The sequence below is a fragment of the Balaenoptera physalus genome (assembly GCF_965194825.1).
Source record: "Balaenoptera physalus genome assembly, chromosome: 20".
Lineage (NCBI taxonomy): Eukaryota > Metazoa > Chordata > Mammalia > Artiodactyla > Balaenopteridae > Balaenoptera > Balaenoptera physalus.
The window spans coordinates 1,785,539-1,808,080 of NC_138901.1; the positions used below are offsets into that span (position 1 = coordinate 1,785,539).

A 22,542-nucleotide genomic window follows, 5' to 3' on the forward strand; every position below is an offset into this window, starting at 1 on the left:
TATCCCCTTATTAAACATGTGCTGTGTGTCACCTCAATACCTTACAATGTTTTTGTCCAGAGAAAAATGAATAGAGAAAGTCATTAAAAAAAAAAAAAAAAAAAAGGTAGGTCATCTCAAAGATAAGAAATAGTAAAATAGGTCCTTTGTGAAGACCAGGCAGAACAAGAATGTTGGAAGGGCAGGTGAATGAAAGCAGAAGTGAAGCTGTGCATGGCGAGAGCCTGAGCACCAGGAGGAGAGTTTCATGCCTGCCCTGTGTGTGGAGCTCGCCAGCCTCTCCATTGTATTTTATTTTGAAATAAAAACTAAGGAGGAAAAAAGACCCAGAACCCATCCAGTAAGAAGTATTACCTTCTGTCTTTATTACTAGCCACGTCCTTATTGAAATGAGGAGTCTTGGTTCATTAACCAGCTTTGACCTCAAATGTTTCCATTTTGTACCTTACTTACATTTGACATTTAATTTTTTGCTGTAAACCTTATATATAAGTAAATGCTGGATGGAAAGGCTTATATTACACAGAGTCTATTCATAGAATATTTAAAGGCTCCTTATTTAGATGTGGCTTCACCAGGATATTTGCAGTGCTGAAATTACAAGTGTATACAAAATATGAATTATTGATTAAAAAAGAAAAACAACCCTACTTCTAGGTCACTTTTAAAGGCAAGTTAATTAGTTTCCTATTGAATAGATGTTCTCCAAATATATGCATCGTGAAGCCTGCCTAATGAATATTCAGAGAACATTTCTACCTGGCTTAGTTTTGGGATTATAAGACTGATGAAAATTAAAGGCATGTTATAGGTATACAAAAACCTTACTACGGCAATCAAGGCAGCACCATATGGCAGTTCAGTTCACAATTGTAATCAGTTTAAGGAGTAAACAGAGATTTGTAATTTTATGTCTTGATTCTTTTTCCTCTTTGAATATTCCAAACTTGCAAATGGAAGGACTTAAAGTGCATGGCAAGGGTGTGAACCACTTTAAACCGTTGGATTTAGCTATCTTAGAACACAGACCTCTGTTTTGTAGTTTACTAGTACTTCAGGAAGTGTTTGCTGTTTGTAGTACTTGGCTAGTGGTTGCTTCTCTATATAAAGAGAAACTGGATATTAACTTCGAGTTATGCCATCATTTTCAGAATCACATGTATACTTACATTTCAAAAGAGAATCTCTCACTGCTTAATTGTCTTGGTAATACAGATTTTCTTTGAATTTTAATATTTCTTGTACTCTCAAGAAATATGTTTACTTTTAAAAAACTATTTTAGGTAATGCTAATCTCATAACTAAAAGGGCCTCCACACATAAAAATGGGATGCTTTTTTTTTTTTTATTTTTGGCTGCATTGGGTCTTCGTTGCTGCTCACAGGCTTTCTCTAGTTGCGGCAAGTGGGGTCTACTCTTTGTTGCGCTGTGCAGGTTTCTCATTGCAGTGGCTTCTCTTGTTGCAGAGCACGGGCTCTAGGTGTGCAGGCTTCAGTAGCTGTGGCTTGCAGGCTCTAGAGTGCAGGCTCAGTAGTTGTGGCGCACGGGCTTAGTTGCTCCGTGGCATGTGGGATCTTCCCGGACCAGGGCTCGAACCTGTGTCCCCTGCATTGGCAGGTGGATTCTTAACCACTGTGCCACCAGGGAAGCCCGGGATGCTTTTTATTTCACTTATTTTTTTCTAATTGACTTATTTTTTCACAGTGAATTTTCTGTCATTTATAGACTGACCTAATCAGCCTGCAATTAAATTCCAGGCATTTTACAAGATTAAGCAGCAGTAGTTCATTTTAGTAGCAAACTAAAATCCACTGCATTACTCATAGTTTGCATTTGATTGAATTTTGTTACCTCTTTTTTCATTCCAAAGTGTAATTTTCACCTGTTCACCAGGTAAAAAGATAGTGCTCCTTATTAAACACTTTGCATTGCTTTATTTACCTGTCATGCAAAGTTTCGGTGTCTGTTGCAGAAGCAAATTAATTTTATAAGTTTAATTGAGGTTTTAAGTTCCTTAGGGTCCTATTGCTAAAATATAAGTAGCAGTTCTAATACTTGTTCTCATTTGTGCTTTTTTTAGCTGCTTAACAGTGTTATAGCTAGAGTACCAGGTTCATTAATTTTTAACCACAAAAATCTGTGGGAGTTAAGCTTTGAAGGCTGTGGACTGTGTTGGACATTTGAAAATGGGCTCTAGGAATATGGAAAGGAAGGCTGCTAGAACGGTAGTAACACAGGAAATAAAGTGTGTCTGAATCACCAAGTCAGTTTTTAAAAAAGAGAAAGAAAGCTATTTGGGCTTCCCTGGTGGCGCAGTGGTTGAGAATCTGCCTGCCAATGCAGGGGACACGGGTTCGAGCTCTGGTCTGGGAAGATCCCACATGCCGCGGAGCAACTAGGCCCGTGAGCCACGACTACTGAGCCTGCGCGTCTGGAGCCTGTGCTCCGCAACAAGAGAGGCCGCGACAGTGAGAGGCCCGCGCACCGCGATGAAGAGTGGCCCCCGCTTGCCGCAACTGGAGAAAGCCCTCGCACAGGACCGAAGACCCAACACAGCCAAAAATAAATAAATAAATAAATAAAAATTAAAAAAAAAAAAAAAGAAAGCTGTTTGTAGACTTAATTCTGCTGTTTATGTCACAATTCAAATATGTCAAATGGAGGTCTGATGCTTTTCATGTGAGACCTAGTTGAACTCAAGTAAATATCGCTTGAAACCTACTTTTGTAGTAAGTTGAAGCTAAATAAGTTTCTGATCTGGATTCTTAATATTCTTGGCATTTTTACAAAGCTTTAAAAAAAAAACCCTAGCTGATTTGATGTGATCAGTATCAAAAGGTAAGATTAATATGAAATCCAGTTTTGAATAAAATCTGCTGTCTGTCCAGATCTGAACTGATGCCAGAGTCGGCTCCTCAGGGTCGCATCTCGTGGGCCTTGTGGGAAGTCTGGTTTGGTAGAATTGCAGTAGGCCTGGGGATCTTTGTCTTCAAGGAGCTCGTTAGGTGGTTCTGATGCACTGCCGAGATTAAGAACCGCTCGGCTAAAACAGGAGTCAGAAAACTCTCCGAAAAGGGCTAGGTGGTGTGATATTTTAGACGTCACATGCCAAGAGACAAAATCAGTGTAACAAGAGCAAGTTTGCACAGATTTTTTTATTGACGAAATTCAGAACATAATAAAGTTGTCTACGGTTTTTTGTAGTATAGGTTTACTAATGAGAAGAATTGTATTCTTTTGGAAGGGGGATAACATTTTGCTTAAGTAGGGTTCAGGGTTTTGGTGTTCCCTGTTATCACAATCAGGTGCAAATGTTCATCCATTAATGATTTTACACGTTCCACCCTTGGAAGTGTCTTTGCACACAGATGGGTACTGCCAAGTGAGCATTTGGGGGGGTTTTTTGTTTTGTTTTGTTTTTAATTTTTATTTTATTTATTTATTTAATTTATTTTATTTTTATTTATTTATTTATTTTTATTTAATTTAATTTATTTATTTTAGTAGTTGCGGCGAGCGGGGGCTACTCTTCGTTGCAGTGCACGGGCTTCTCATTGCGGTGGCTTCTCCTGTTGCGGAGCACGGGCTCTAGGTGCGCGGGCTTCAGTAGCTGTGGCACGTGGGCCCAGTAGTTGTGGCTCGAGGGCTCTAGAGCGCAGGCTCAGTAGTTGTGGCGCATGGGGCTTCGTTGCTCCGCGGCATGTGGGATCTTCCCGGACCAGGGCTCAAACCTGTGTCCCCTACATTGGCAGGTGGATTCTTAACCACTGCACCACCAGGGAAACCCGAGCATTTGGTTTTAATTGAGCATAGACTTTGCTTGGAAGACATTTAGAGAATTCTGTTAGCTTCTTCCTGATGTTTGCCTCTGGGCATGTCATTTACATTGCAGGTTTACCATTTCCAGTCGTTGCACAGTTAAATGGATTTTGAAGTATGGACTTTTTTTTTTTTTTTTTACACTTGTATTACAGTCTGAAGGATGTTGCTGGAACTATAGTTTGATTTTAGAAATGTATATCTGCTGCACATTTGCGTGAGAATGGAGGCCTACTGTTTTAACTTGACAGCAAAGAAAGTGTATAAAGCAGTTGGACATTGCTTATGATTCCAGTAACGCTAATTGTCAAAATGATTTTACCACAGTATAAAGTTTGCAAAAAACTGTTTTGCCTTTTAGTTTTGGATTGAATTCATTATGAAATGTAACCAAGTCTTGCCTAAAGCTGATTTTGAAAAGCCATTCAGTGTTCTGCATTAGTGGTTGAAGGTGGTTCTTGTTCGGAAAAAATTCGATTTCATCCATTAGTTCAAAAAATCTCAGTAAAAACTTACCTCTGCTAAGACATCGAACTGGTGTAATAGGGCGAGTCAGCATATTTAGCTTCTGTTTCTGACAAAAATTCACGGAACTGGTGATGGTCAAGTCCATGAGAGTGAATTAAATTCATCGTTAACAATACTGGTTCAGTAACAGTATAGATTTAATGTATTTCCTACAGAGTCCCTGCTGGTGAAGAATACATGATGTAACCCATCTTCACAATCTTTGTAAATTTGTCCCTTTTCTGCTCCACACATTTTTACCACCGTCCATTGTAATACACATCCCAATTCAGGTTGTGCTGATTTAGTGTTTTCTCAGCTTCCTTGAAAATATTCTCATCTGTAGTTCTTCCACACAGCCTATTCATACAGGCTTATTCTTCAGTCACTTCACCCTTGGCATTGATCCCTTGAGTAAACAACCGCTGAGCAGTCCGTGGCAGTCCTTGCTTGGCTAACAAATACGAACTCCTTGGAAACTTGTCAGCTATTAGCTGCAGTCTCATTTTCACTTTTTTCCTCTTGTGAAGAAATTCTGTGATGAGCTATTCCATTTAAAATTTTGTAATTTTTCTGACTGTTGCTTTTCTGTAGGAGTTGGGATTATTTTGTAGAGTGCTTAGTCTGGTAGTATTGATGTCCGTGTGTACTTTTAGCACAGCTGTAGGGTCACTGCATAATAAACACAGGGCTTGGCCATCTCATTTGATATCAAAATTATCCACATTCCATTGTGCCTTAAAAGCGTGACACATGAAGTCCTCTTCTTTTCTGCTTGTTTTGGTGGACGTGCACTTGTAATAATAAAAGACAAAAAGTCGTGGTGTTGCACTGCTGATGACACTTGGGACATTTTCACGTTACAGCTGCGTCCGCGCCGTTCGTGGTGCGGAGTGAAGAGCACCACGCGTGGCCTGTCCCGGCTGCTCTCCTGGCGGCGGCCGGGAAGCAGCTGTAGGCAGTAAGGACGTAAACCGATGCGCATGGCTGTGCTCCGGTGCGGTGTTATTTATGGACACTGAAATTTGAATTTCATATCATTTTCAGATGTCATGAAGTAGTCTTTTAATTTTTTTTTTTTTTCCCAACTACTTAGATGGGCCACACAAACACAGACAGTGGGCTGGGTCTGGCCTGCACGTCATAGTTGGAGGACCCTGGTCTAGAATGTGTGAAATGCAATAAAGGAGTGATCCAGTGGCTCTTGACCAGCCTTTCCTTCTGCCACCGAAGGCATTCGCCGTTGCTCTTGTGCTGCTCCTGCAGCTCTGAGATGTGGGTCATTTCTACAGCTCCTGTTACAGATTACCAAATTGCTTTCTAGAATATGCATGCCTTGCTTTTAAAATATCTGAAGTTGGGCCTTATCTCTATAGACTTTAGAAATTTAAATAAGACTTTGAAGCTAAAATCTCTCCTAGGTTGTACAAGTAGAGTTGTCCCCTTCCTGTTGCTGTAAAGCTGCCGGTAAATGCATATATTCTTCTAAAACAGCAGATAATTTCTCGTGTATTCTTCGGCTATCTAGCTTAAATTCCACATGCTTTTTTCTTTAAATTTATTTATTTATTTTTGGCTGCTTTGGGTCTTCGTTGCTGCGCACAGGCTTTCTCTAGTTGCGACGAGCGGGGGCTACTCTTCGTTGTGGTGCACGGGCTTCTCGTTGCGGTGGCTTCTCTTGTTGGCGGAGCACGGGCTCTAGGCGCAAGGGCTTCAGTAGGTGTGGCACGCGGGCTCAGTAGTTGTGGCTCGCAGGCTTTAGAGCGCAGGGTCAGTAGTTGTGGCGTACGGGCTTAGTTGCTCCGCGGCATGTGGGATCTTCCCGGTCCAGGGCTCGAACCCGTGTCCTCTGCACTGGCAGGCGGATTCTTAACCACTGTGCCACCAGGGAAGCCCCTCCACATCCTTTTAAAGTAGTACATTCTAAATCCTGTCCTTTATATATTTCAGCCGTGCAGAAGAGGGTGTTGAGTAAATCTGTCACTTGTTTGATAACTGTGCAAATAAACTGCCACGTCTCCCTGTAATTACACATTTGTTTAATAGAAGTTATTTTCTAATTTGTGTTCTCAGCTTTTCTGTTAACCTTCAAACTCAGGGCCCCTGACCCATTTTGTCTCTGCAAGCAAAGACAATCTTTCTAACACATGACTCTTGTAAATGGGGACAACATTGAAGCCATTCCTAGTTTAGGCTCAGCTCTGTAAAGCTGACACAAATTACAGTTCATAGAACTACTGGGATTCAATTCAGAGGGATGCTGGAGCTAATTAATTTCATCTGACATTTTATTTTTATCCTTGAGTTAACTTCACCAGGGTTCCCTGGCTTTGTCAATAGCAGAGCCTGTCTTGCGAGTAGAACCCAGACCCACTGGCTGCTCTGCCCTTGTTTAGGCAGAACCCAAATATCCACAGGTTAAAGAAATATGGAAAACTTTCAGAGTGCCGTGCCACTTCGGACTCTTCAGCCTTGCTTCAATAACCTAGAAAGTTATCTCAGTATTTCAAACAGAGAAAAAAGAACTAAGGGATGACCTAAAACATCTTAAACTTAAGTCATAAGTGCAAAATGGCTTTTCTTTGGAATTTTATTAAATATTCCCTTCAGCAACATAAAACATACTGAGGAGAGTTACAATAGTTCTCAAGTCATAACCAACAGAGTGAGTCTTAAACCCATGGTCTTTCTTGCCCGATACATGAAATTGTTTACTTCTGTGTTAGCCAGGAGACTAAGCAACACAACCTGAATAATGAGTCACAACAAAAATGACTTTAAGGGTAACAGGCACGTAGATAAAGGAAAGAAGAACTTAAATTTAAACCAGTTGTACAAACTGAAATTGTTGCCCGGGGCAGAGCTCTGGTGATTATGCATTGAACCACGCGACTTCCTCGTTTTACTGACGGTTAAATTGAGGCCCAGAGAAGTCTAGAGACTTGCAGATGGCTCAGTGTTAGGGAAACGACTAGATTTAGTGTTAATATTAGACAACCAGAAGATTTCGATCACCTCTGAACCGGTTAGGGAAAAGGATTTGAGGGGAATCATCCCCTGGTTATTCACACTTCATTCACCAGACACTTGGGGAGGAAGGAGCCAGGCCGCCAGGTGCCAGGCACTGAGCAAGGTGTCGGATTTGCATGAGGGCCTAACGCTCAGACAAAAGGCCAGGGCAGAAGCTCTCGGTTACTGAGAACAGAGATGCCATTATTCACTTTCTGTGTCCTTCGTGGTTCAATTGCAAATAACACACATTTTATATTTTTTAGTTTGGTGGTTTTTTTTGTTTTTTGAGGTTGTGAAAGATTTTTTTCTCTCTCTCTCTCTCTCTCTTTTTTTTTCCAGTAAAGGTCTTTAAAGCTACTGTAAGAAATTTCCCCTAAATTACCTAATTCAGAAAAGTATTCATCCTTTTATAGCATGTGTGTGTTCGCATATGCACGTGTGCGTTTGCATGCGTGTGTTTAAAACTGTTTTGTTTCAGAATAGGTTCATTTGGCTAAACTTCTTCTCTTAACAGTAAGAGTTACCACCACGTGCATTAAAAGATGATTAAGATTATTCTTAAATCTCCCACTTTCAGTTTTCTCACTAATGCAAGGATTAGTAGTATCACCTATGATGTAAATAGCTTTTTTTTGACTGAGGAGTTATTTTAAACCAAAATGTGTTTTTCATAGGAATAATATTTTAAAGCATTTATAGTCCTTGAGTCCTGGCCGAGTGATGGGGGAGAGGGCAAAGGGCACTTTATTTAGGACTTAAAATATTAGGGATAATCCACACATTTAAATGTGTGAAATGTATTAAAATGTTTTTATTTAGATTTTATACAGTCTCAAGTGCACAAAGGACTTTGTAAATTACACTGATGAAACTTTCTTCAGTAGAAGTTTAAACTTAATAACAGGAGCATGTTTATACCTGTGTTATATTATTTGATTTTGGTGAGATGATGAATTCCTAATAAACAAAGGTATGTAATAATTTGAACCCCAAAGATCTAAGATCCCCTCTTAGGGAATGCAGTTAAATCAGGAAGCTTCAGTGAAAAGAACTTTTTAAATACTTTTTTATATTTGTATTGTAATACCAAGAGAAGAACAAATAGGGATGATTTTTCCTTTTTTACTTTTTTGAAAAGAGAATATAATCACTAACAGAACTTCAAAGTTACCTTGTCCATATTTTAAATAGCAAAAATCAAAGCGTATGTAATGCAGAGTCCACATTTATTAATGGCATTAAGAATTTTTTGGATTACAGATACATAATATAATGCATGTACTGTTTTTTAAGTAATCTCCACACTTCTTTTTTTTTCTATTTATTTACTTATGATTATTTTTTATTGTTATTATTTTTTGCCTGCGTCAGGTCTTAGTTGCGGCACGCGGGATCTTCCATTGCGGTGCTCAGGCCCTTCGTTGTGGTGCGCGGGCTTCTCGCTAGCTGTGCTGCGCAGGTTCCAGGGCGCCTGGGCCCTGTAGTTTGCGGCACACGGGCTCTAGTTGAGGCACGCGAGCTCAGTAGTTCTGGCACGCAGGCGTAGTTGCCCCGCGGCATGTGGGATCTTAGTTCCCCGACCAGGGATCGAACCCGCGTCCCCTGCATTCATTGCAAGGCGAATTCTTTACCACTGGACCAGCAGGGAAGTCCCTCCACACTTCTTTTGCAGCAAAACATTTGAACAGTTTCACTAAGTAGGAGAAATAAAGACTATATAAAGAGTCTTAGCCACTTCAGGTCAGGTTTTGCTGCCAAGTGAGTGTAGGGGTGAGCATACAAGCAGCGTGTGGTAGGGTAAGGGGTTGCGGAGCTTAGCTTTGTCAGCCCCTGCTTTAATTTAGCTCTTAATGGCATACATATTTCATACGTAGCGATTATATCGAAATAATTGTTACCTGATGACTTATACTATGTTGTTATGTTAGTGTGCCAAAATTTATTAACTCATTCCCGTAGTAAGTGGAAAAATGAACTTCCAAATCTTGCTATTATAGGTAGCATCAAGTAAAATATCATTTTGTTTGTGTCATTTTATGTTCAGTAAATTCCTTAGAATGTGCAAAAGTTCATTGAAAGTTTTATGAAGTGTACTACTCATAACTTTCTAAAAAGTTTGTGTGAATTTGCAAGGTCGCTAGAATGAGTATACCAATTTCCCGATACCCTCAGAAATGATGAGTTCGGTGTAAGCATTTAGTTTTTAAAGGGGGGAAAGAGGCTTGCTACTTTCGATAATATGTTCATCTTAGGGTTACTTTAACCTTCGTTTATTTGACCATTAGTTAAACAGCAATATTAATTGAAATAAATTTTTGTGTAGTTGAACCTTTATTGTCAATTTGGCCATGGAACGTGTCATTTTCTCTTTTACACAGAGCTCCTTTGCTCTGGGGTCCCTAAAGTGATAAACATCAGCCAGCACAGTGTGGGGCCTCTGAGAGTCTGCATTCTAGCTTATTACAGAAGCATCTGTAAAACACTCTCCTGTGATCTTGGCTTATTTATCGTCCTCATAGTTTCACTATTCATATACTCAGTGTTGTAACTGTTGTGTAGGAGAGAATCAATAGGACCTGTGTGTCAGTGAGTAGTAGGCGTATTAAAATGTTGGATCTCTTTGCCTTAGTAATTCTTCTGAGATCATTAAGAATGTAATTCAAGAGCACATAAAGCTATTTACACAACATTATTTATTTTTAAAATATTAAAACCTTATTTAAAAGATGGAAATAACTCAAATATCCAACATTAGATTAGCGGTTTTAGTTAACTTTTTAGCATATAAGTACTGGGAATTATTTTGACCATTAAAATGTACTTAGAGTTACGTAAGTGAAAAATAAGGATGCACATTTGTCTATCTTATTTCAACAGTGTTAAATATACAAAAAGTGATTGGAAGGCAATCTCTTCAAGCGTTAACTGTAGTTATTTTTGAGCTGTGGAATTAATGATTATTGCCTGTTTCCTTCTTTCTTCCTTTTTCTAATTTTCAAGTTTTCCACAGTGAATTTTACTAATTCTAATATCAAGAAAAGTCAATAAATGCAACATATAACACCAGTCAAAAAACACCCTTTTGAAATGTTTTAAATTTCATTTAAGGTATTTAACATTATGTAAGTATTCAATATGCACATTACTGAAAGGGTAACAGTTCTGTAAGTCTTACTCATACAGAAACAGAGTGACTACTTTTTTATCACATTTGTCCAAGAGACTCTACCGTGTATACTTCAGTGTAACAGGATTGGAAATATTCGCTTGAATTTTACTTTTTAAAGTGCTTTAAATACATAACCTCATTTGGGTTGTGCAAACAACTCAATGAGTACATATCGATGTTATTTAAAGATTAAGCCCAAATTCCCTTTGGCCTCTATATGTTATCCATCATAAAAAGAAAAATATTATGTTTTTCATTAAAATGGATGAAATAATGCAAAGTACACGTACAGGCTTGACCAAATAATCTCTTCATCACCCCAGAATGAATTTTTTTGAAACTTTTTCTTTTCCCTTCTCTTAAAAATCATCTTTAGGTGCTATAAACACTGTACGAATATTCCAGGTCCAGAAAAAAGCAGAATCATCTGCCGCTGCTGCTTTGCAGTCACGAGGAACTCACAGCCAGGCCTGCCCACCCCACCATACCCAGCACAAGCACACACACCTGTGTGCGCGCTCTCCACCATGTGCTTTAAGGCAGCAGTTCGCCAAGTGCGGTCCGTGGACCACTGGGGATCCCAGAAACCCTTTAGAAGGAGTCTTCGTGTTCAGCACTCTTGAGAGTGTCACTTAAGATGTTCTTTCCCTTCATGAAGCTGACACTCACACCGATAGCACAGAACAGCAGGGCTGCAGCTGCCAGCCAGTGCCTGAGCGCAGATGGGGTATCAGCCCCAAACACACTACTAGTTGGTGTATTCGTCACTGCTCTGCATCTGCAGTTTAAGACACACACACCAGTTTCACTGAAGATGATCCTTGATTAAGCAGTAAAAATTGTTTTAGATCTCAATTTCAACAGCTCTGTACTACTCTGTATGATGGCTTGGGTGGCACCCTGAAAACGCTTCTGCAGCAGGACCGTGGTCTCCGGGGAAAGCCCTTTTGTGACTGGTTGTGTCGGGAGCTGAACTAACTGTGTTTTTCATGGAACACCATTTTTACTTGAAAGAAACAACCAACTTACTCAGACTTGGGCATTTGACAGGCAGTTTTTTAGAAAATGAATGAAGTTAGCCTGCCAGTTCAAGGAAAATAACAGTATTTGTTGCCACTGATAAAATTTGATCTTTCAAGTGAAAATCAGAATTTAGGAAAACTTGTATCTGCCCACCACTGTGAGGTTGTCAACTTCCCAAGCCTTAACGCTTCTTATGAGATCATTATGATATTAATGAATATGATTTTCTTACTATTACGTCATGAAACATGCCAACATTTGGAAGATCTGTATACTTAATTGCCCACCACGTTCTATGTGGTCAGCGCTTGGTGTTACAAAATTGTGGGTGGGTGAAAGACCCATTCAAAGTACAAGATAGACCAGTGAATTTTAGTGTCTGTAACAAAGTGCAAAAAGGTCATTGGTAGGCTTTCCATTCCACAGGGACGTTACTTTTAAGAAACTACCATTTGTCAAATTCTGGTGTAGAAACAAAAATATCTACAGTTACGAAGGTTATTAAAATGCTCCCTTTTCCAATGAGCATTCTTTGTGAGGCCAGATCTTCATATGCTACAGGTGAAACGACCTGTAGTAGCAGTTCAGATGCAGAAGCAGAAGTGTCTCACTGGCTTTTATTAAGCTACACGAAAATACATTAACATGAATGGGTTTATTATCGATATTTTTAAATGAATTAATAAGTAAAATATTTGTTACAATGTCTCAGTTTTACTTTCTAATGTGGTAAGTATTGGTAGCTATAACCCACTTAAACAACGTCTTTTCGGGATCTTGAAGAATTTTAAGATGTATGAAGGGATCCAGAGACTAAAATTTTGAGAACTGCTGCTTTAAGGCCTCGTGACTCAAACTGTGGTCCCAGAAATCACCTGAATTGCAGAAATTACGTGCCCCACCCCTGCCCCCTCAGAACCTGCAGTCAGACAAGATCTTCAGGGGATTCTCTTCTGTATGAAAGAAGCACTGCCTTCTGGAGCTCGGGGTAGCAGTTTCGGGCAGGACAGGTGCTGTGCTGGTAGAAACCCAGCAGGAGAGGGAGAACGCTGGGAGACTCAGGACACAGCCCTTCTCTCTGCAGCCGGGTCGCCCTCACCTGCCTGTCCTTTGTGCGAGTGTTTCCTCTCAGGAATGTATTCCCATATGCACTTTAGACGGTGGAAATTGCCTGAGGTCTGATAGAAATCTGGGCTCAGAGAGAGTAGGCTGATCACTCAGGTAGAGAAGACCTGTTGGAGAGGTGAAGCCTGCAGCATTTTTCAGGGTTCAGGTGCAAAAAGGCACGTCTGTCTAGGCACTTGCCTGTTAGGTGTTCTCACCTCATCCCTGCTTCGCTCTTGATATAAACTTGATTGAAAAATGTAGACAGAAGTAATCCCACCTGAATTGTAGTTGTATGTGTATCGCAAAAGCAGTTTTCACCTTTTAATTACATCTTCCCTTTGGATACACAGATATATCGGAGCACGTACATGTGATCCTGTCCGCATGGATGAGTGCTTGGGGTATCGCTTCTGTAAAGACTCTGTGAGCCTCACCAGGCTGTAGCACTTTGCCAGAGGCAGACATTTTATACGTCTTGAGTGGGGTTAGCTGCTCAGTCTGAGATTGGTGACTAAACAAAGTATGTTTGGATTTGGATTAAGTGTACAACCAGACAGTTTAATATAAACTGTTGTAACAAAGTCTTCCATTTCTAAGCCCTAATAACTATTTATTTTCTTCTTGTTTTCAGGGTGAATCTGTAAAATATTTCCTGGATAACTTGGATAAACTTGGAGAACCAGTAAGTTTTCAGACTGAATGTTTATGTTTATTGCCATTTGAAAGCAGTAGTTAGGGTAAGGAAACTTAGAAAAATTATGTATTAAGCTATTTCCTTTTTCCTAGTGGCAGCATGCTGATTGTTCCTGCTTCATTTTTTCTCCCTCTCCTGTCCTGACCTCTGCCATTCCCTTGAGGAATGCCCTGTCCACTATTCTGTGAAAGTAAAACTCTTTATGGAAAGAAGTTTATGCTTGAAAATGAGATGGCACATTAACTAGCCTACGTCAGTGTCTTTTGCTTTTCTGTAAGTGGAAACTGAAAGAACGCGGTGGGCTGATTGATTTCAGAACTTTTCAGCAAACGGTATTTTCCAGTTCAGGACCCCCATGTGTTGGGTTGGAGGGTAGGAGGCTGGATTCTCAAGGCCGTGATGTGGGAGGAGTCGCCCTTGCAAAGGAGCTGGACCATCGGACTGTCCTGCAGTGCATCCCTTGAGGCCGTGGCCGACCGGTGAGGGCTGGTGCTGGCCGCTCTCCGTGTTGGACTTGTGCAGAGACTTCACTGGAAGGAAGCTTTGTGCTGCTTAGAAAATGCTTGAAAGCCACTGCCCTAGCGTCAGTGGTGACCCATTCAATTGAGTATAGCTTCGTATGCCTCCTCTTAAACCAGATTTCTGTTGTAAAGTTTAATGGGTTCTTTGAGATGTTTAACTTTAAAAATAAAACAGAAGGAAAGCACAAAATGAAACCTATTGCAAGTAGGAAAGTAGCATATGTGTGTCTAGAACGCTAAGTTTTGCATTTTCCCTTATTTTTTTGTATTTTGCTAAATTGCACTTGTCTGCCGTTCAGTCAGTATGTGTTTCTCCTACCTGTTTTGTAGACACAGGTGCTCTAGAAGTTAGGGTCTCTGTATTTGTCTGTTTTTGTTCACTCAATCCACATCAGTAAGACTTTGTATTAAGACTTATTTCATTGTCACTTTTCCATGTGGTCAGATTGCAATAAGCCTTAAAAAAAAAAGTTAAGTATAAGCCAAATGGAGAGAAGCTTTAGTAGATAAACTAATTTTTTAAGAGTTATTTCATGTTTTCTGATCCAGAGAGAGTGCATTTGACCCGTTCTTCTCAATTTGCCTTTCGGACAGGCCTTCCTTGAGCAAACCATTCAAAGTGGGTCCCCTCCTCTTGTCTTCAGCTTCAGCTCTGGCTCTTTTCAGGCTTCATTGTTCTTATTACAGTTGGTCTCTTCATTTATAGGTTTTGCTGGTCTTTCCCCCGCCTCTTTCCCTAAGGGCAAGGACCTCGGGTCTTGGTTGTGAAGGGCTGCGTTCTTGCTGCCCGGTGACAGTGCCTGGTGCCTCGTAGGCACTCAGCAAATAGCGTCGGAACGAGTGACTCGGAGCCAGCCCCAGTCAGTTTGTACTGGCTGCTTAGAGTCTTACGTTGAGAACAGTTTTGAGGCCACATCTGGAATAAAACCAAAAAAGTGCCGTGATCAGTAGGTAGTTGTAAAGGCGAGGAGAATAAATGTGGGTGGCTGCAGACGGGCCGCCCGTTCTGTGCACATCACACAGGCCACGAGATTGCGTTTGCTTCGCCGTCTCTGACCGAAGCTCTAGGACCATGGAACCCCCGCGGTGTGCCAAGCCCCGTGACCCTCTGGGAGATGGAACCACAGGGGTCAAGGACAGGGCTCTGCAGGCAGACCACCAGAGTTCCAATCCCAGTTCCATCGCAGACTGTATGACCTTAGGCATCTCCAAACGTTAGTTTCTTCATCCATGTCATGGGCATAGTGAGAGAACCAACCTCGTCGGGCTCGGGGGCGATTACATGAAATAAACCCCATGTCTCAAAAGTCTGCTCAGGCTGCCATAACGAAATACCACAGACTGGGTGGCTTAAATAACAGACCTTTATTTCTTGCAGTTTTTGAAGCTAGAAGTCCAAGATCAAGTTGCTAGCATGGTCGGTTTCTCGTGAGGACTCTTTTCCTGGCTTGTAGACCGTGGCCTTCTCGCTGTGCCTTGACGTGGCCTTTGCTCAGCACACACACGTGCAAGAAGTGTATGGCCTCTTCTTTTAAGGCCACCAACACTTACCTGATTAGGACACCGCCCATATGTCTTCATTTAACCTTGGTCTCCTCCTAAAAGCCCTGTCCCCAAAGACAATCACACTAAGGGTTAGGGCTTCAACCCGTGAATGCAGGCGGGGGTGTGCGTGGACGGTGCAGGGACGCAGTTCAATCCACAGCTCCCAGTAAGGTGTTCAGATTGGTGCCTTGCGGTTGTAATAACTGCTCGTTGTTAGCTGTTTGGTTCTTTGACCTCCGTGTTTAAGGAACTCATTCTAGTCAGAGACAAAACTAACATACATAAAACAAGCAGAGGGCGATTAAATGAGACTGATGGTGAAGACGGTACTGGTTCATGGATGGAGAAGCTGGTAGCCCGTGAGAGGACACGAGCCTGGGCGGCCGGGGGCGGCGAGGAGACGCGCACAGCGGGCCATGCCCGGGGTCCGGAGGCGCGTCTGTCTGACAGAAGTGCGTGGCTCTGACTTACAAGAACGGACGTGAGGAAGGCAGCCGCCAGGGTCTGGACGCGCTGTCGTTGCGCCATCACACATCACGCCAACTGGCCGCGCAGCGCTACCAGGACGTGAGGCTGGTGCGGCCCTCCACGCTGGGCTCTGGGGAGCCTGACGGGGGGAGCAGAGGCTGCCGGGCCCGGAAAGCAAGGAGTAAGGAGGGTCGTGGAAGCCGGGTCCGCACGGATTGGTCTGATGCAGGGAGGGGTGGTCTCGGGGGGCTGAGAGGTGGACCCAGGAGGCGCGGAGGACCAAGGGGGCAAGATGGTGATCCAGGCTGAGACGTTAAAAAATGGGGGCGGTGGAAATAAAGAGGAGAAAGAAAATGTGAGGAAGGTTCAAAGGAGGAGCAGCGGGATTTGATACAAAGCAGGAGGTGATGGAGAAGGTCCACTGCGACGGGGGGGGGGCCTGGGCGCTGGCGGGGCGGGACGTGGCGGGAGAGCGCCCCGGCGCACCGGGGGCTGGCGAGGAAGACGGCGCGTGTTCTCACTGAAGAGGCCGCGTCCGGGGAGGGCTGTCGGGGGCGCTCGAGTAGGGGCGCCGTCGCTGCCGTGGTTTCCCGCTCTCGGCAGCAGTGGTGGCAGCAGTGGTGGCAGTGGGAACCACTAGACAGTAACACACGGGCCGAACCCGGTTCTTAAGCACTTCACCCACGTGCCGTGTTTAGTCCTCACAGCTCTCCTGTGGGTGCTGTTGTCTGTGTTGTTCACAGGTGAGAAAACTGAGACGCAGAGAGGTTACGTGATGACTTGTCCCAGGTCACCCAAGTAGTATGTGGGGAGCTGGTTCTAGAATCCAGTCCTAATCACCGTGACTCTGCCAGACCCTTGAGCACTTGATTACCTCGTCCTGTGTTTGCGCTTTATATGAATTAGCCCTTAGCTCCTAACTAAGGCAATAATAAAGAGCTTTTTATTTTTATGAAATTAGCAAATTAAAAATTACCACTCGGGGCTGGCATGTTTCTGAGGCGGCTGGCACACACGAGCACTGTGAACTGGTCCCCACCTTTCTGGAAAGCAGTTGGACATTAAGTGTCCCAGATCATGAAAATCCTCACAAGCTTTGACTTCATCACCATCTTATTCCTGGTTATTCAGTTTCAGGAAATAGCCCAAAAGGGGAGAAAAGAAGAATGTGCATGAGAATTTTAATGGCAGCATTTATATTAAGCGAAAGATTGGAACCAACCTAAATGACCACTAGTAGGGGAATATTTATGTAAATGATAGCATGTTAATCCATTTGATGTATGTTGTGCTCTTTTAAAATGAAATACAGCCGTATCAGCATGTGAAACAGTTCATGATTAAATGTTCAGCCAAAAGCTGGGGGCGGGCAGAGAATCGGGGCGGTGCTGATTACAGGTGAGGCAGGTGCGTGTGCGTTTACGGGAGCTGGGGGGACACGTGCGAACCCCAGCGTGTTTCATTAGAGCCCTGTGGGCACTTTATACATCGCGGTGGGTTGCAGACAACTGAGAACTGCTGACTGTTTTTTTTCTTTTTTTTTTTTGATTCTTAGCTACACTATTTTAAGGAGATAAGTATCCACACTGTAATGAAATTTCAAAATCATAGTGTTTGGAAAGGTATAAAATGCAGCATTGTGAGTAACAGTTGGCATTGTTTTAAAATCTTGCCTTGATTTAAAAAAATTGTGACCTTGGTGATGAGCATTTGAAACCTTCCTGTTCAGTATTATCAAAAAGCTCCATCAAAGTTCTGGAAAAATACTAAGCTGAGAAGAAAGAACCAGTTTCACTGCCCAGGGGCACTCACCGTCGGCGGTAGCCGGGGGCTCGGGAGGCCAGCAGCTTCCGCCCGTCCGTCCGTCTGTCCAGGGTCTTGGTGTAGACCCTCCCTCCGAGGCACCGCTGTGTCGGGCACGGGTGCCGGCAGAGGGGAAAAGCTGGGGCCCTGCCACGGAGACGGCCCCCCGCAAACAGCTGGGAAGCCCCGCAGGGTGAGCTCGGTCAAGGGGGCAGAGCAGAGGCCGCGTCGTGCAGTGACGACACAGGCGGCCCGGGTAGAGCTGTCGGTCCTGCAGGCGGGGGCGCGGAGCAGGGGCCGCGGGGGGCGGAGGACCTTGACTGGGGGCCCCGCCGCTGTTGACGGAGGGGCGAGGAGCAGTGACCGTGGCCGTGGACACGCGGCGGCGGGCGGGTGCTGGCACGGTGGGGCGTCACGCGTGGACGGACATTCGGGTCGTCCGGCGGGGCTGAAAAGATCATAGGCGCCTTCATTTGCAGCGAATTTTGAACCAGTGCAGACACTAACATTGCAGTGTATCTTGCTGTTTTATGATGAGAATCACAATAGCATTGATGCTTTAATGTTACCAGGAGATTGTCATTTAAAAGATAATTTTGTTGGCGTATCCATTCACTAGCCCAGTTAGTCGTACATTACAAATTCTCATTACTCCTGGATTACTGAGTAGGAAACGATTTTTTTTCTTTTCCAGGATTACATTCCATCACAGCAAGACATTCTGCTAGCCAGAAGACCCACCAAAGGCATTCACGAGTACGACTTTGAAATTAAAAATGTTCCTTTCAAAATGGTTGATGTAGGTGGTCAGAGATCAGAGAGAAAACGTTGGTTTGAATGCTTCGACAGCGTGACATCAATACTTTTCCTTGTTTCCTCAAGTGAGTTTGACCAGGTGCTTATGGAAGATCGTCTGACCAATCGCCTGACAGAGTCTCTGAACATTTTTGAAACCATCGTCAACAACCGGGTTTTCAGCAACGTCTCCATAATTCTCTTCTTGAACAAGACAGATTTGCTTGAGGAGAAAGTGCAAATTGTGAGCATCAAAGACTATTTCTTGGAATTCGAAGGGGATCCCCACTGCTTAAGAGACGTCCAAAAATTCCTGGTGGAGTGCTTCCGGAACAGACGCCGGGACCAGCAGCAGAAGCCCCTGTACCACCACTTCACCACGGCCATCAACACGGAGAACATCCGCCTTGTGTTCCGCGACGTGAAGGACACCATCCTCCACGACAACCTCAAGCAGCTCATGCTCCAGTGACGCACAGAAGCCTTGCGGCCTTCGTATCTTTCTGTCTCTTTGGTTGTTTTCGGTTTGTTTTGTTTTTTTAAATAGAAGTTTACAACAGGAATTAGAAAAATCTTGATTCTGTGTTTAACTTCTTGGGAATCTCAGTCCTTCCTCTGCGGCCTTTGGTTGTGGCTGAGAGCTGCTGAGTAACACACGGCCGATACCTGCTGAGGCCTGGCTCTGATCTCCTTCGCTCCGGCTTCCATCGGGGTGGAGTCATTTCCTGCCAGACCTCAGACACGGCATCCCTCAGGCTTTAAATTCTTCCGCTTTTCGCACTGAGTTCTGCCGTAGTGCCAAGTATGGAAGGTGCCCTTGATGTTTGTAGGTGTGAGGTGAAGAGTGTTCGGCTCTGGAACGCGTAAGGCACCTCTGTTCGCCCTGTGGTGGCCGCCACACTTGTGCCCAGCTTTGTGGTGACCTGTTTTGAAAGGGCCGTTGGAAAAATGTGTGATCTAAGGAATGGCGTTCTGTAGCTTCACCCAGTTTTAGCCTTCACGGTTTTCTGATTGCTTATATACAAAACAGTTGTTTTGTGTTTTAAATTTCTGTGGTTTCTGAAGGCAGTATTCTGGCGTGTTTAAAGTTTCCATGAAGATCTCTGGTCTGACGGTAATGAAAGCTCACAAATGGTCCAGGGGGGCACAAGGCAGGCGCGTGCCGTCCGTAGTATTCTGATTAAAAGTCATGAGTGAAACGTAATTTGCCCTTTGCATATTTTAAATAGCATGTAATCAGTGTGCCATACGGGAAACATTCTGGCCATAGCAGCAACTAAAAAAGTGCAAGCAACCTGATAACAGAACTTTCTAAATAAATACACCCTTTCCCAAGAATATTATGTGTTTTACTCTCAGACTTTGAAATCCTGTCTCAGATGATGTGGGTCCTTACGGTGGGATCACTGCTGCACCATCACAAACATCGTTCTTTCGCTCTCCTGTCTGTTCCCATCAACTCCAGACGGTGGCATTTATGGGATTTTTTTGTTTTCTTGGAGCTTGCCAAGGGCAGTATTTTCCTGTCACACTATTCACTATTATTTGAGATTCTTATTCATTCTTGGTGTGTCTCTAAAAGAGTATGTATGTGTTTGCAACATTATTGTTTATGAAATTCCAACTTTCTTGAGGTACATTTTGAAGGTTTCAAGGATACTTCCAAGAATAAGTAGTAATTTTTTTAGTTCATACTGAAAGGTGATTACATTTGACCTCCTCCACTTACCAAATTAAAATGTACCCATGAAGTAGCTTTGCAATTACAGATACATGCATAGTGAACTCAGAGTGGCTGGGTTGCAGGACTAAAAATACTGCCCTGTAGGTCGTATGTAGTGTCAGAATTGGATTAGAGAAACACATGTACAAGACTGGTGACAGATTGGAAAGTCTGACGGCTTTTCTTTCTTTCCTGAAAATTGTGATTAAGACTGTGATATCTTTCACTTTACTGTATAGCTGACTGTGTTCTCAGGTATTTTTTTGGCTAGAAAGTCCTTGAAAGATTGGTCAACATTCTGGATCACCCAGCCTTTCCAAGACAGTGGCTCTGGGTCTGTCTGTCTGTCTAGTAAGAATAGGGCTTTGCAGTGAACTGACCAGGGATTGTTCTCAATGTACCTGACTTTCCTTGCATGTGAAACTCCACCATCATTACACCCATAACTGCCAGTGTTTTCGTGTTGTGCTAACACCTGAGCTACTGACATGTAGCCCTACATCGTGATGCAGGCGTCCACAGCACAGCAGAGTTGATGCGCGTCGGAATAGTTCTGTATCTAGTGCTTCTTACCAGAAAGAGTGCATTGCTTAATCCACAGAGAATCATTTCAGGGCTGAGGGGTATCTGAGTGTGTGCACAGTAATATGGAGGCTTTGGTGGAAAGTCTGTGTGTAAATTTAGAAAATGGTCCTACCGAATGGCCAAACATCATTTCACTCCAGTGTAAGTATAAAGAGGAAGGATACTCTCAGTTAAGTTATATTTCAGATCTGTGATATGAACCATAAGTACTGCCTGACAGAGCACCATTTTGACCACCACAAAGAAATGTTAAAACACCAAATAGATAGGATATTACTTTGGGCATTTGAGATTTCCTTTCCTGATGTGTGTGAAGTCTCAAAGTCAACTTTCTTTTAAAATAAAACCTAGCCTATATTTTGAGGCAGCAAATTACTTACATTTAATGGCAGGCTGGTTTAGACACTCAGTGGAACTTTAAGTTTCAATTTGAAGACTTTAGTCCACATGTTTTATATACTGTACTTCTAAACCGTTTGAAGGAGTCCCATACCTATAGCATGAAAACCAGATCCTTCTGAAATACCACTGTGTGAAGAGGGAGATGAAATTTAGTGGACAAAGTTGAAAGGTGCTCATGGTTTTCCCTATGCCAGTTTCCCCCCAGTCTCTAAAAATGTAATTTGGATTTAAAGCTGTTCAGTGTGTTTGATTTTCTAAGTCTTCATGGTTATGATTTGGAATAAAATGTGCCCAATTCTCTATTACATTTTGTTCTTAAGTCTGAATGTCTTCTTGCTTAATTCTTAAGAAATGTCACACAAGTGTCTTCATTGATCTTGAAGAAATTTATAGTATACAGAGTTGCCTTATAAATCAAAGAACAGCACAGATTTTTGCCTTGATTATTTTATAGGGAAGAGGTTTTGTCAAATGTTTTTCTGAAGATCCAAATAATTTAATGCCTCTGTCACTTAAATATTATTTTTAATAACCCGTATCATTGCTTGCTGCCAAATATTATATTGCATTGAAATCTTCCTTTCAATTGTATTGTCTGGAAAGGGCATTTGACAGCTAGAGCACAGCAGCAACCAAAGAAGGCATCGTGGAGTGAAAATGATTTGGCTTGGTTTGGTTTGGTTTGGTTTGAAGCCGCGCTGGCGTGTATTTTACATGGTGAAGGTCCTCTGGTTAAACTCCCAAGGGAGGTTGTTGAGGGAGGCCCTTGTTCAGTTGTTGGCAGTGGTCAGTATAAAGTAGAAGAAAGTGAGATTCCCTTAATACCAGAAGTGATTAGAAGTGTTGGTTCAGACTCACAAAAATCATATGCCCCAGAATTGTTTGTCAGCGGGAATGAGTAAATCTGAACTTCCAATGTATACCCAAATACTTGTATTTATGCTTTTGGTAAAATGTATTTTCAGCATTAGTTCACATATCCGGTGTTATGCTTTATTTATATGAAGAATAAAGTTACCAAGTTATGTTCTGTTATGTTCTGAAACTCAAATCACTATCTGAGAAACCCTCAAATTGGTGCTTTCATTATATAATGATACATTTAGACAAAACCCCAAACCAAGCCATTTGAAACAAGATTCTCTTCATTGCAATTTGTAGCAATGTTATTTCTGTATATGTAATGAGAAGGCTAAATATCAGTGTTAACTCTTAATTTCTTGTTTGAATCCATGAAATCATGCCTGTAAAGCTCAGTCAAACATTTGTAATAAACTCCCTAATAAATCTAGAGACAGTCACTCTGTTACCTTTTCATTTCTTTTAGTTTTAATTGAGGGATCAAGAACAAATTTTGCATGTCTTTTTT

General features: G+C 42.5%; 1 protein-coding gene across 11 annotated transcripts in view; it reads left to right on the forward strand.

Moving 5' to 3' along the window:
* GNA13 (G protein subunit alpha 13) overlaps window positions 1-22,542 on the forward strand; it is a 47,664-nt gene that overhangs the window by 16,405 nt on the left and 8,717 nt on the right. For 3 of the 11 annotated variants that reach the window (XM_082441941.1, XM_082441944.1, XM_082441945.1), the window contains 2 exons: window positions 13,269-13,319; window positions 18,363-22,474. In XM_082441941.1, the coding sequence (XP_082298067.1) occupies window positions 13,269-13,319; window positions 18,363-18,935 (624 nt within the window). In that variant the 3' untranslated portion in view covers window positions 18,936-22,474. The other 8 variants (XR_014257588.1, XR_014257589.1, XM_082441947.1 and 5 more) reach the window with 8 other exon arrangements.